The sequence below is a fragment of the Vulpes vulpes genome, chromosome 11 (assembly GCF_048418805.1).
Source record: "Vulpes vulpes isolate BD-2025 chromosome 11, VulVul3, whole genome shotgun sequence".
NCBI classification, from domain to species: Eukaryota; Metazoa; Chordata; class Mammalia; order Carnivora; family Canidae; genus Vulpes; species Vulpes vulpes.
In genome coordinates, this window is record NC_132790.1 from 62,222,860 (window position 1) to 62,237,847 (window position 14,988).

Genomic DNA, 14,988 nt, shown 5'->3' on the forward strand with positions numbered 1-14,988 from the left:
GGTATCAAACTCTGTAACATTATCAGAGCATTGTTGGTAAGGAATAAAGGCTCCTCTACAGGAAGAATAAACCCAAAGAGAATAACAACCAAAGCATGATAGCTATTTCCTTTGGGAGCTAAGATCATGGGACGACTTTTTAAACATTTCTATATTTTTCTTTTTCTTTTTTTTTTCATTTTTATATTTTTCAATTTCTCTAATGCAAGTATGTGTTATAAATTTTTTAAACTTAACTTCTTACAGATAGCCCCAGTGGCCCAGCGGTTAGCGCTGCCTTCAGCCCAGGGTGTGATCCTGGAGATCTGGGATCGAGTCCCATGTCAGGCTCCCTGCATGGAGCTTGTTTCTCCCTCTGCCTGTGTCTCTGCCTCCTTCTCTCTCTCTCTCTCTCTCTCTGTATCTGTCATGAATAAATAAATAAAAATCTTTTAAAAAAATTTAACTTCTTACAAAAGAGAGCAACTGTCACTTGATTCTCTTCATAGAAGTACAAGGAGGATTTTGTAGTGTCACTTCCTCCTGCATGTCCTAGCATGGGCACAGCTTGGGACTGGTGGCCCTGCTTGCCTTTGACCCCTCTTTCACTGTTATCTTTTCTTCCCTTCCCTACCTAATATTGACATTCATGGATACATCTTGTCCAGATAGTTTCCTTCCTTCAAATCCTCCATAGTTATGCTAGTAACAATCACAGTATAATTAGACAAGTGGACACCTTTGGTCCTTTTGAGTAAGTAGCTGGTTTATTTTGCATTCTGCATCCCCGGATAAAGCAAAATTTGTCCTGTTCCATCTGGAGCTGCCAAGTGGGGAGATAATCAACAGGATTGAGGGAAGATAGCTTACAGAAAAGCATCTTCATTTGGAAGGTGCCACTGGAGAGTGTTGTCGGGGCCACCCTTGCCGATAAAGTCTGCAACCATCCAACCACCGCGCCAGATTGTCAGCGAACCTGCAGTTCAGGGACCAGGAGGGCCTGCAGAGAGGAAAGCAGGGAAAGTGAACAGGAGGGGGCTCCCCAGTGTCTGAGCTCAGGATCTGCAGGGTTCCAGTCTCCTCCCCACCCCAGCCCATTTACACCCTGGTCTGACCCTTGAAGCATTGGTTGGAGCTTGCCACCCAGCTGCTGCAGATGCACATTTCTTTTGTGCATCTCGAGTATGATTCTCTTGCTGACTCCAGCACATCCTAGCATGAATGCTAGTGTCCCCTAAATCCTCAGGCTCACACCACCGGCCCCCCTTCAATCCATAAATCCATAAATCTCACACTGTGAATTTGGAGACCCTCCCCTAGCCTTTGATAAGAGAAGTACTCATAAATTCTCTGAAGTGAGCACCAGAGAAGTTCCATGACTTGCCCAGGTTCAGGTGGTGAGTCCTTGGCAGGCCCTTGATCTGAAATGGGAATCCTTGACCTTAAGCCAGGGTTTCTTTCACCTTTCCATGCACGTGCTTCTTCCCTAGCACCTCAACCCTGCCTAGGCCAGTTAGACTGAGTTTCTCAAACTTTTTCTCCTCATGCCCCTAAAAGTGATTCCTCTATTCTCAGCCCCCATGCCAGCACCCAGACCCCAGGTCCTCCTATCCCAACCTAGAAGCTGTGGGGTTCACCAGGCCAGCTGCAGGCCATTAGAAATCCTGGTTAGTAAGCTGTCCGTTAGCCAGGCAGGCCCCCATGAGTCTTCCAGGGTAGAGGGTCCCACAGTTAAAGAAGGGGTTCTAGGACTCCTGAGTGGCTCAGCGGTTGAGCATCTGCCTTCAGCTCAGGGCATGATCCAGGAGTCCTAGGACTGAGTCCCACATCGAGCTCCCTGTGAGGAACTTGCTTCTCCCTGTGCCTATGTCTGCCTCTCTCTGTGTGTCTCTCATGAATAAATAAATTTTTTTTTTAAAAGTTAAAAAAGAGGTGGGGGGATCTGATCCCCTAGCCCCTCACAACTATAAAGCAGTGGGGAAAACACACACATACATATTTTCAGAAACTGCAGGGCTCTCCACAGCCCAGGGCAGGCACTGAAGAAGGGAATCCTGTAGGTGTGCAGGCCCTTGGTCTTCTCCCTTTCTGTCTGCCTCAACTCTGCAGAGCTGCTTGATCTGAGCTTTGAAAAGACATGGGTGCTTATTAGTTTAATAAAAGCTCACTTTGCTGGAAGTCCTGAACAAGTGAGAAGGCTTTAATCAGCCTGGCCCAGCATATCTCTACTTAGTGTTGTGCAATAAAGATGATTTTAGCTCATTAGTGCTCACCCTAGAGAGCCAGCCACGCTTCCAATTAATTGCAGAGTAGAGACTGTATGAAAGATATTTTAAACACTGAGAAGACACACTAGTAAGGGGACTCCCACTTTAAAATATAATCCATTAAATTTGTAAGGAAAATGGATTAATGTATAAGTGGTATTCAGAACACTGATTAACCATTTGAAAAATAGAAAGCTGGATCCCTACACCTCATTTCTTATATGACAACAAATTCCAAGAAGGTCAGCAATTTAAGTATAAAAACACATAACCATGAGAATTCTCTTTTCTAATTTATTAACAAAAATTTAATTATAGGGCTCATTTTGGGCAGGTACTGTTCTACTTATTTTTTTTAAGATTTTATTTATTTATTCATGAGAGACACACAGAGAGAGAGGCAGAGACACAGGCAGAAAGAGAAGCAGGCTCCATTCAGGGAGCTCAATGTGGGTCTCGATCTCGTGACTCCAGGATCATGCCCTGGGCTGAAGGCAGACACTCAACCGCTGAGCCACCCAGGCATCTTATGGGCAGGCACTGTTCTAATATGGAAGAAAACATAGCTTCATTTCTTTACAAACTTGGAGTGCAGTTTCATATAAATTCAGGAGCCATGCATGAAGCAAAATATGGAAGGATCTGATTTTGTGAAAATGTAAAACTCCTATATGATGAAAATACCATAGATAATGTAAAAATACAAACGGCAAACCTGAGAAAAGTAGTTCACATAGATATCATGGATAAAGGTCTAATAACCCTGATTTATAAAGGACACATCTAAAATCAATAAAAACAAAGGAAAACATTAACATCCCAGTAGAAAAATGGGCTACTACGACCCACCAATTGCTCTGCTGGGGATTTACCCCAAAGATACAGATGCAATGAAACGCCGGGACACCTGCACCCCGATGTTTCTAGCAGCAATGTCCACAATAGCCAAACTGTGGAAGGAGCCTCGGTCTCCATCAAAAGATGAATGGATAAAGATGTGGTTTATGTATACAATGGAATATTACTCAGCAATTAGAAACGACAAATACCCACCATTTGCTTCAACGTGGATGGAACTGGAGGGTATTATGCTGAGTGAAATGAGTCAATCGGAGAAGGACAAACATTATATGTTCTCATTCATTTGGGGAATATAAATAATAGTGAAAGGGAATAGAGGGGAAGGGAGAAGAAATGGGTAGGAAATATCAGAAAGGGAGACAACATGGAAGACTCCTAACTCTGGGAAACAAACTAGGGGTGGTGGAAGGGGAGGAGGGCAGGGGGTGGGGGTGACTGCGTGGCGGGCACTGAGGGGAGCACTTGACGCGATGAGCACTGGGTGTTATTCTGTATGTTGGCAAATTGAACACCAATAAAAAATAAATTTATTATTTAAAAAAATAAAATAAACAAAAAAATGGGCTAAGCATGTGAATAATCAGTTTAGAGAAAAATGGCCAACAAACACACGAGAAGATGCTCAAATTCTTTGTAGTTTAAAAATATTTTGCAAAGCAAAATAGAACGGCATCATTTAAGTCTCAATTTCCAAAAACCACACAAATTTTATTGCTCTAGGTTGGCAAGCTGGGGGAACACAGGCCCCCTCATGCAGTATATCGGAGGTGCCCCTCTCTGAATGTCAGTTTAGCAATCTCTCTACCCACATTTAAATGCACCTGGCAAATGGAAAAAAATCTAAATGTTCTTTGATAGGGGACTGGCAGATAATTACCTGCAGCATTTAGAGGGCAGAGACCTTTAGGTGATGATATACCAAGATTTAATTTTATTAATAAGTGAAAAAAAAGTTAGGTGCAATCAGTGTATATGTTGGGATTTCATGTGTATTTTAAAATATTTTTCTCATTCTCAATGTTTATATATTTTTCTCTGATTTATAGGACATATTAATAGTGGTGACCTTCAGGAGGCTGCTGACAAGAGCAAGAAGTTTACTTTTTGATTATCATCTTTAAACACATGTATTATTTTTATTTTCAGAAATAATAAATAATAAATTCTTTTAAAAAATTTAATGGCTTCTAGGTAATAGCCCAAATGCAGCCTTGATCTTTCAGCAATATTTAGGGCATACCTATTATATACCAGACACAGAGCAAGATGCTGGAGACAGAGGCAAGAAAAACAGACAAAAATCTCCAACTGAATTTAGCACCAAAAGGCACAGAAAAACACAAAAAAGCAACAACAAAAAGCTGACCTCTGAGATTGACACACTTCCTGTTTCCACATTCTGAATGAGGTCTCCACTGCCTACAGGGCCCAGAGGTCACTGTAAGAAACACCACTCAAGATTTCCACTGGTAAAATTAAACTACCTGCAGGTCTGCTCCTCCTGCACTCACTGACTTGTTTGGAAGCCGTGAGTCTGCCCCCACAGAAGAACTGTATAGAGTCCTTCAGTTGCCTTCCACATGATGGAGCACAGATTTCCCAGGCCAACCACCCCCCATCTCTGAGTAGACTTGTGAAAGCTGAGGTCTAGAATAGCAAAGATCTAGAATTAATTCCAACACTATGGCCACGAGTAACTTGTTGTACCTCTCTATACCTCCGTGTCCTCATTTTATGGGGAATAAGAATAGTCACTGCACAAGGATTCGTGAGGATTAAGTGATGATGTTTATGTAAATATATAAAGCCTACAGATGAAAGAAGTAAAGAAATTATAGCTATCATGAAAGGATTTCCTCTATTATAAGATTCCTTCTATGGTAAAATACATTAGTGATTTACTAACAACTTTTGTGGGAGGAAGCTATTGCAGGATAAACCCTAATGGCAAAAATATTAAGATGTACAATCTTGAACTGAGGAAATATGACATTGTTTCTAAATCTAACTGGTGACTACAGTGCCCTGAAACAACCAAGCATTCAATTCTGAAATGTGGGGTAGAAAAGGCAAAAGATGGTGGAAATTGGTGGTAAGACAGTGGATAGTGTAGGCCCACCATGATCAATGAAGATGATAGAAGTGCATGCTGGAAATGGAGAGTTTTCATGTACTCCACTGGCTTAGCCTATGAGAGAGGACTAGGCACACATATCAGGAAAATCTGCAACGCAGAATCTGGGCCAGAAGTCTTGCACAGCAGTCTATGCCCAGATTGACATTTGTGAAGTGGGTCTGAACCATTACTAAAATAACAGTGAGCTGAAACAAGAAAAAGTCACATAACCTGTCTATTAGGCAAATACTAAATATGGGTAAACCTGTCCTTATTTAAGGAAAAATAAAATTAACATGGTACTTATGGGAAATATTAGTATAAGATAAAAGGCATCATCATGAAATTCAGAGGAACATTTTTATGAGAAAAACATACTACAGAATCCAAAAGTAAGTTTTATAAAACTAAGAGCCTCAATCAGATGTAACCAGGCATAACCTCTGGAGAAAGCCATGGAAGAGAAGAGAAATTAAAAAGGCAACAACTTGAATTAAAAAATATATATATATATATATGGATAGGCTAACATAGAATTGCAAAGATACTAAATATGTAATAACCAAAATTCAACACCCATTCATGATTTTAAAAACTTTAGCAAACTAGAAATGGAAAGAACACTCAATCTGAATAAGAGTATCTCAGAACGTTTAAAGAAAATATAACACTTAATGATAAAATATCAAACTTACCTGTGAGATTGGGAATGAGCAAGGATGCCACTATCATCACTTCTATTCAACATTTACTGGTGATCCTAGCCAATGCAATAAAGCAAGAAAAAGGTATTGTAGAGCCAAGTATGAAAGATTAAATAAAGCTTTTAGAAAAAAAGTTAAGAATACCCTCATGACCTAAGAATAGACAAATATTTCTCTAAAATAACCAAAAATAACCATAAAATGAAAATAATAATACTTTAGACTGTATTAAGAATTTCATTTTATCAAGACTCCATTAAGAAAGGGAGAAGGTAACTCACAGAATGAAAGAAATACACTAGAAAAACCGACAAAAGATTTGAATAGGCACTTCACATAAAAGGATATCTAAATGGCCAATAAACATTTGAAAAAGTGCTCAATCCCATTAGCTGCCAAGGAAATACAAACTAAAACCAGTGCAATACCACTACAGTCACAAGAATAAACAAAAAATACCAAGCATTCTCAATAATTTGGAGCCACTGAAAACTGCAACTGCTGATGGGAGTGTAAACAGAATCTCTTTAGAAAGTGGTTTGGTAAAATACACCAGATCTGAAAATATGCATATCCTAATATCAGTGATTTCATTCCTTGGTAAAATCAATGGAAATCCATTTATATATTCACCAAAAGAAAAGTACAGAATGTCCATGGCAGCACTAAAAAAGTGAAAACTACCCAAATACTCACCAACAGAATAATGGATATATAAACTGATATATCCATATAATGGAATATTATACAGCAATGAGAACAAACAAATTAGAACTATGCACAACAGTATGAACAAGTATTGAGTGAAAGAAGTCAAATACAGGCCCAACCACTTGTAAATTTTAGATGGCTTTCTGAAGCAAATATCTGCTTAAAGAAGAAATCAGAGCTGCAGTTATTTCTGGTAACAAACATACAATTATCTGTTAATACACCTTGTAAGGTGTTCTTACAAGTAAATATGAGGACCTAAAATTTAAAAATAAGCAAAGGACAAGGGCCGCAGGAAAAAAAAATCACAAAATAATATAAATATATAGCAAACATAATAGGAAAACACCCTAATGAGATATCACAAAATGCAAAAGAAGATAAAATTGTTATATGCCTTACAAATGGCAAAGATTTACAATTGATGAGAGTGCAGTAAATAGAATTTTACTAAACTCTTAATATTAATATAAATTGGTGCAAACTTGCTGGAGAGTCATTTCACAACATGCATTAAGAACCTTATAGGAGGGCAGCCTGGGTGACTCAGCGGTTTAGCGCCGCCTTCTGCCCAGGGTGTGATCCTGGAGACCCGGGATCAAGTCCCACATTGGGCTCCCTGCATGGAGCCTGCTTCTCCCTCTGTCGGCGTCTCTTGTCCCTCTCTCTCTCTCTCTCTCTCTCTCTCTCTCTCTCTCATGAATAAAAAAATAAAATCTTAAATATATATATATATTTGTGTATATCTCTGATTATTTCTTTCATCTAAATTCCTATAAGATTCTCTTTTTTAAAGATTTTATTTATTTATTCATGAGAGACAGGGGGCGGGGGGACAGAGGCACAGGCAGAGGGAGAAGCAGGCTCCCTGCAAGAAGTCTGATGTGGGACTCAATCCCAGATCCCAGGATCATGCTCTGAGCCAAAGGCAGATGCTCAACCGCCGAGCCACCCAGGCATCCCACAGAGGTTTATTTCAAGGATACTCATCCTAGTCCTCTGTATAACCCTAAGCAAGATCTAAGAAGGAAAAAAATACATTCCACTTAAGGCAATTTGATAATTATGTCCTTCCTTCTGAGACTTTGGGGGTTGCAGAACTCAGTGGTGGTCTACTGCTTAGCATGATGATTAAGATCCCACTCATTTGAGACTACAGATGTTCAGAAACCAAGATTAGGCCAAGATTATGATTAAAGATAATGGGTGAAGGTCATCAACATACACTATTAAAAAATGTACCACTTACCATGCTCCCATCCCGTCTTTTCCTTTTACAATTTTCTTGGCACATTCAATTGTCTTCTTCAAATTTGGATTCAGTAAAGCTGTGGAGAAAATAAAGTAGAACAATACAAGTCTATAACTGGCAACACTTAGAGTGATGTCAGGGAAGGTCTAGTGTGCTAACATTAGAGAGGCTTCCATGTGAGTCCAAGGATAAATCTATGCCTAAATTTTTCTAAGGCAACCCTGAAAGATGTAGCATGTGGTCATCTCTTACAAATCTACTGATTTTTCTCTTGTAATTCTTATAATAATACTTTCATTAAAAATATGTATAGTGAATACTCTGTGCTAAGCAATATAAAGAAGCAGTGAAAGTAGAATGGAAAATGCAGTCAATATATCCCTGTCCTGAATTTTAAAAAAGAAAACCATATCTGGGGGCATCACAATGCCAGATTTCAGGTTGTACTACAAAGCTGTGGTCATCAAGACAGTGTGGTACTGGCACAAAAACAGACACATAGATCAATGGAACAGAATAGAGAACCCAGAAGTGGACCCTGAACTTTATGGTCAACTAATATTCGATAAAGAAGGAAAGACTATCCACTGGAAGAAAGACAGTCTCTTCAGTAAATGGTGCTGGGAAAATTGGACATCCACATGCAGAAGAATGAAACTAGACCACTCTCTTGTACCATACACAAAGATAAACTCAAAATGGATGAAAGATCTAAATGTGAGACAAGATTCCATAAAAATCCAGAGGAGAACACAGGCAACACCCTTTTTGAACTCAGCCACAGTAACTTCTTGCAAGATACATCCATGAAGGCAAAAGAAATAAAAGCAAAAATGAACTATTGGGACTTCATCAAGATAAGAAGCTTTTGCACAGCAAAGGATACAGTCAACAAAACTAAAAGACAACCTACAGAATGGGAGAAGATATTTGCAAATGACGTATCAGATAAAGGGCTAGTTTCCAAGATCTATAAAGAACTTATTAAACTCAACACCAAAGAAACAAACAATCCAATCATGAAATGGGCAAAAGACATGAACAGAAATCTCACAGAGGAAGACATAGTCATGGCCAACACGCACATGAGAAAATGCTCTGCATCACTTGCCATCAGGGAAATACAAATCAAAACCACAATGAGATACCACCTCACACCAGTGAGAGTGGGGAAAATTAACAAGGCAGGAAACCACAAATGTTGGAGAGGGTGCGGAGAAAAGGGAACCCTCTTACACTGTTGGTGGGAATGTGAACTGGTGCAGCCACTCTGGAAAACTGTGTGGAGGTTCCTCAAAGAGTTAAAAATTGACCTGCCCTACGACCCAGCAATTGCACTGTTGGGGATTTACCCCAAAGATTCAGATGCAATGAAACGCCGGGACACCTGCACCCCGATGTTTCTAGCAGCAATGTCCACAATAGCCAAACTGTGGAAGGAGCCTCGGTGTCCATCGAAAGAGAATGGATAAAGAAGATGTGGTTTATGTATACAATGGAATATTACTCAGCCATTAGAAATGACAAATACCCACCATTTGCTTCAACGTGGATGGAACTGGAGGGTATTATGCTGAGTGAAGTAAGTCAATCGGAGAAGGACAAACATTGTATGTTCTCATTCATTTGGGGAATATAAATAATAGTGAAAGGGAATAGGAGGGAAGGGAGAAGAAATGTGTGGGAAATATCAGAAAGGGAGACAGAACATAAAGACCACTAACTCTGGGAAATGAACTAGGGGTGGTGGAAGGGGAGGAGGGCGGGCGGTGGGGGTGAATGGGTGACGGGCACTGAGGGGGGGCACTTGACAGGATGAGCACTGGGTGTTGTTCTGTATGTTGGCAAATTGAACACCAATAAAAAATAAATTTATTATTAAAAAATATATATCCCTGTCCTCCTAGAACCTGCAGTCTGAAAGGGGGAGATAAAGATCGTAGACAGTTATCATACAAAGGATACCTGGAATGAGGGGGGAATGCAGATTGATGTGGGAGTGGTAAGTGGGGGCACCCAATCAGACTCAAAGGTTTGGGAAGGGTTATCGGGCCACGGAACATCTAGAAGAGTCCTATCAGGGTAAGGAAAAGGGACGGAGGGATCACAGAAGGAAAAGTGTTCCAGGTAGAAGAAACACCATTTGAGATGGCCCAGAGGAGCCTCTGAGGGGCCAACATGACTAGGCATTCATCATCCCATTCTCTTCTTTGAATATGGAAGCTGAGACCTCCTACCTGAGTTACTGCAATACTTTCCTTCTTGACTGCATATCAGTCTTCCCCTTTCCCTAATCCAGTCTGATTGCTTTTCCTGAAAACATTGGTTTAGCGCCCCCTAGTCGCCGGTAAAACAAAACCCCAAACCCTTGGCTTACTCACTCTTTGCCCCAACATGCCTTCCCGCTTCTACAACCTTACCTTCCATTGCCTTCCTCCATGACCCCACCGTTAGAGACCTACCAAGGGGCAGGACACAAAGCTAGCGCCTGCCCTGAAAGTGGGTGCTCTGCCCCTGATACCCACAGCTTGGGAACCATATGCATCATATGCAGTTCCCCTTCCTAGACTTTGTTCATGTTCATCTGCTCATCTAAGGACAGTCCTTAAAACTCTGTCACTGCCCACATAGCTCACAGTGCCTTCTCCCCTCTTCTGAATAAAATGTCACTTCAATTCAGCACTAATATGTTAAATACATATATACAAATATACATATGTGCATACATAGATACACGTGTGCATACATGCTTACACGCACACACACACGCATGCACACACGCATGCACACACACCCTAATCCCCAGCTACCTTATAAATTCTTTGAATGAAGTTGTATTAATCACTCACCAGGAAGTATACCCGACAGTACGCTCAGCACTTTATATACATTGTAGTATGTTAAAAACTCACAAAAGCCTTGTGAGGTAAGTACTATTATTACCTCTACTTTATAGATAAGAAAACAAAGGTTCAGATCACGTAACTAGTAAGAGGTGGAGCCAAGATTCTGTCTGGCCTAAAAGCCTGTGCTCTCTCTGTCCCTCACTTTGCTGGACAAGGACAGTAGACAATTCCTCTGAACTGCCACCCAGGACTTAGCACAGGGCCTCGTACCTCTCCATGGCGCCTTGCATCATTGTGAGTCGTACTGGCTTGTGGTGACAAATTCCCAAGGAGACTGTTCCCCCCACCCTCCCCCATTTGGAATGTCTTTGCTTTCAGGACTTTCTAGCTCATCTTTCAGCTGATTTTCTGGGGTCTTGGCTTTTGGTGGAGTCTCCAATGCATCTCCTGATTTTGCTCAGGCCCTATCTACACAATGACGTCAAACCTGTGCCTTAGGCCACAGGGAATCAGCTGATGTCCCCCCCAGGTCACCATCAACTTCAATCCTCACTTACCTGTCTGGATTCTCACTTCTCATTTTAACCTTTAAGGATTTTATGTTCTTGTCAGCTCAGCCAGATACTACAGTAGATTCATTAATTTTTTTTTAAGTAGGCTACATGCCCTAATGGGAGTTAAACTCACAATCTCGAGAGTCACATGCTTTACCAACTGAGCCAGCCAGGCACCCAGATTTTTTTTCCCATTTTTTCTAGTAGGAGGGTTTTTTAGGATATCTAATCCACCATATTTTCATCACAGCACTCAGTAGTACCACTTCCTTTACAGGTAATTATTTGTTTCTCCTGTCAGAGTCTGGCAATCTATCTATCTATCTATCTATCCTCTATCTATCTTATTATGAGATATAAATTACGGGCCCAGTGGGGTTCTCTTTTTTCTTTGGCTACCAGGAAGCTCAGGGCAATACTGAATGTTCTATCACAGTAATTAAATTATGTTCTTAATGTGTAGGTGTCCTGCAGCTTTGATCACATGATTCCTATGGGCCTTGCACAGTGTTTCACATACAATATCACATTTAATGCTCACAGCAACCTTAAGAAGTAGTTAGTGTCATCCCCACTTCACAGATGAGGAAGCTCTGGGAAGGGACCTACACAGGCTCATGTAGCCCACTCATATTGGGGGCCGTTGGGATTCTCACTGGGTTCCTATGTGTTTTCTGCACCTTTCCCTCCTACTTTGCAATTCTGCTTCTTCTTGAATCTGGAAACTATCTTACTCCTCTCTGGAATCCCAAGGCCAAGCATAGGGCCCAATATCAAGCAGCTTCCTTCTGGACCACATAAGAAAGTTAAAAGCTTTTACCATGACCTCTCCACTCTGTCTCCTAAAGACACAGCTCAGAAGGCACAGGTTCTGGAACATTTCTCACTCATCATGGGGAAGGGAGCTTTGCTCATTAGGGAGACCCTGAGAGTGCCAGGCTCTCAGACCCTCCTGCTGCAGAATGACAGCCTCAGGTGTCAGAGAGAGTTCTGGCATGGTTGTGCAGCCCATTAGTCTGGCTCTGACTCTGGGGCCATGCTGTGTGAGTTTGCCCCTCAACAATAACACCTGCCAGCTGTGTGGCTTTGAGCATGTACTTACTTTCTCTGGGCCTCAGTTTCCCCATTTAAAGAGTGAGATAATAACAGTGCCCATGTCATGGGGATCTTTGTGAAGATTAGATGAACTCAGACTCATGAAGAGCTTGCACTAGAATGCAAGCACTAGAATGTCAGCTCCAGGAGGCCTGGCACTTCGTGGGTATTCAGTGAATGCTAGAAGGAGGGGATCTTGGGCCAGGCATCCTCTTGACTACAGGTACCTGGGACCCCTAAGAGCAGCAGGGAAAGCTTCTCTTGGAATGGCCTACTTCTGTCTCCTCCCAGTGACCCCTTGTGCCTGTCCAAGTGGCAGCATCTATTCCATTTGAAGAAGAGTGTGTGGCTGAGCATGGGTGAAATGAGGCCCATGCAGAGCAGAGCCCTCTGCTCTAACCCTTCAGGCTCAGGTGGGCTCTGATGTCTGCAGCTCCTCCCCACCACCTCTCCACATCCTGATGCCTTTTCTGCCCATCTGGATGGGGGAATCCATGACTCTGTCCCTGGCCACCACCTGACTCTCCTCTCTGTGTACTCTGCTGTGCAGCACTGAGCCTGCCAGGCCCTCTGCCTCCCTGCTCCAAACCTATAAACTCTCGCTCCCCTGGAAAGCTGGCCTCTGAGCTCTGTGCTGCAGCCCCCAGTGCCCAAGTGTGTCATTAGGGGGGCACCTACCAGAGCAGGACATGTGGCAGAGGTTCCTGCCCCTGTCGCACCAGTCCCAGTCGCGAATCTGAAAGAGGCCGTAGCCAGTGTAGCCACCAGGCAAGTTCTCGTAGATGGCCATGGGGTTGAACTTGCTCTCAAAATAAGCCAGGCACACCCCTAAGATAGAACAGGAGGTGGGTGGCTTGGAGGAGGGAGGAGTTGGGGATGCCTGGGCAGGGGCCAGAGGGAAAGGAGGGGAGGAGGAACGGGGTTGAGAGGAGCCTACTCACAGTTTTCAAGGCTGTAGCCCTCAAAATAATTCAGGCCTCCATCATAGAGCTTCTTAGCTACCACGCAGCGCCCCAAGATAGCAGCACCACTTGGAACCACTAGGTAGCCAATGAGGGAGAGAACCACAGATGCCTTCATCTTCTCAGGCTCCTGGCAGCTTAAGGCAATAGTGGCCAGGTAAGCCGGTAGAGTCACAGAGTCCTGCCAGGATCCCAAGGACGCTAGTGTCTCTGAGGGTAAAGAAGGGCACTGTGGGGTGGGGGTGGGTGATCCAGAAAAAGGGGAGTCCCACCTGGCTTACCATGATCCTTCTTCCCACTCTAATCCTTGGCTTCACATTACCCCAAAACCAAGACACCTGAAACCCTGCCTCCCCTTCTCTTCTGGACACCCTATTTTCTAAGGAAACAGCTCTTGAAAAGGTCACCTCCCCGCCCCACCCCACCCACACACACATTCTTTCCCTCCAGCAAAACCCAGTGGCTTCTGCTTGATTTTCTTCTCACTCATTTCTCTCTCATGTTAGATACACATGCTCAAATCTCTCTTCCCCTTTATTATGAAAGTACAACTTGTCGATTAGATACATGTTGAAAAACAGAAAAAGAAGGGAAAACTTTGTTGTGGTCCCACTACTCAAGAACAATCACTACTGTTACGTTGAATTATTTCCACCATTGCATTTTATCCTAGAATACATTCAGAGCTGTGGTCTTACCCTTGCCATAGTCTTATCTCCAGATTATCTATAGATCAAACTCCTCTGAGCTTTTCTATGGTTGTCCACACAAGGAGACAAACCCCAGTCCAGCCCAGACCTGCCATGTCATAGGGGGATTCATCACTGGCAGTAATAGACAAGGCCCTTAGCCTCATAGGGCCTCTCTTTTCTCATATGTGAAAAGGGGGGTCATGTGTGGAGTGCTCAAAGAATTGATTCCTGAGCTTCTCCTCCATTTCTGTTGTCACCACCTAAACCCCCCTCATTATCTCCTAAACCCCTCTCATCTCCATCCCCTGATCTCATTTTCATCACCTTAAAGCTCCCTTATTTCCATCCCTTTAACCTTCCTCGTCATCATCCTCTAAATCCCCCTCATCTCTATTCCCTAAACCCCCTTCATCACCTTCACATAACCCCTTCCCTGCACCCTAATCACTGCAAGTTGAGTCATAGTCCAGCCTCTTGGTCTCCACTCCTCCAGGCCACCTCTTCCAGGTGGTGTTTTCTAACATGAGTGAGGAATGTCCCCAAAGCATGTACACAATGCCACTTTGGGAATGCTGCTAGTTCCCTATTCCTTATCAGAGCAAACCCACACTTGGCTTTCTGAGCCCTCCATAACCTGGCCTTACCCTGCCCTCCCTCCATCAGGAGGAATCAATTCAGTGAACTCTGAATTCCCATGTTGCTCCTTCTCTGTTCCTCTCTGCCTACCCACACCTCACTGCCCATGCTTCTGCTAATTCTTAGCTCTCCACACATGGCTCTTCCCAATCCACAAGGCCCTACCATGTTTTTCTCCACCAAATGCTCCATCTTCAGGTGTCTGCTCCAGGTGCCACCTCCTTGAAGCCTGATGCAATCCTGCATGGATATTCCCTCTCTGAGACCCTACTGTTCTCAAAATCACTTCCAGAACAGCTAGCAGATGATTGTC

The 14,988-nt window shown here is 42.7% G+C and overlaps 1 protein-coding gene across 1 annotated transcript; it reads right to left on the bottom strand.

The window, feature by feature from the left end:
- Window positions 1–721: 721 nt before the first annotated feature.
- LYZL4 (lysozyme like 4) lies at window positions 722–13,465 on the bottom strand. Its single transcript, XM_026000806.2, has 4 exons — window positions 13,327–13,465; window positions 13,064–13,213; window positions 7,888–7,966; window positions 722–979 (listed from the first exon to the last, which is right to left on the bottom strand). The coding sequence occupies exons 1-4, from the start codon at window positions 13,463–13,465 to the stop codon at window positions 862–864; spliced, it is 486 nt and encodes a 161-aa protein (XP_025856591.1). The 3' UTR covers window positions 722–861.
- Between the last annotated feature and the right edge of the window lie 1,523 nt (window positions 13,466–14,988).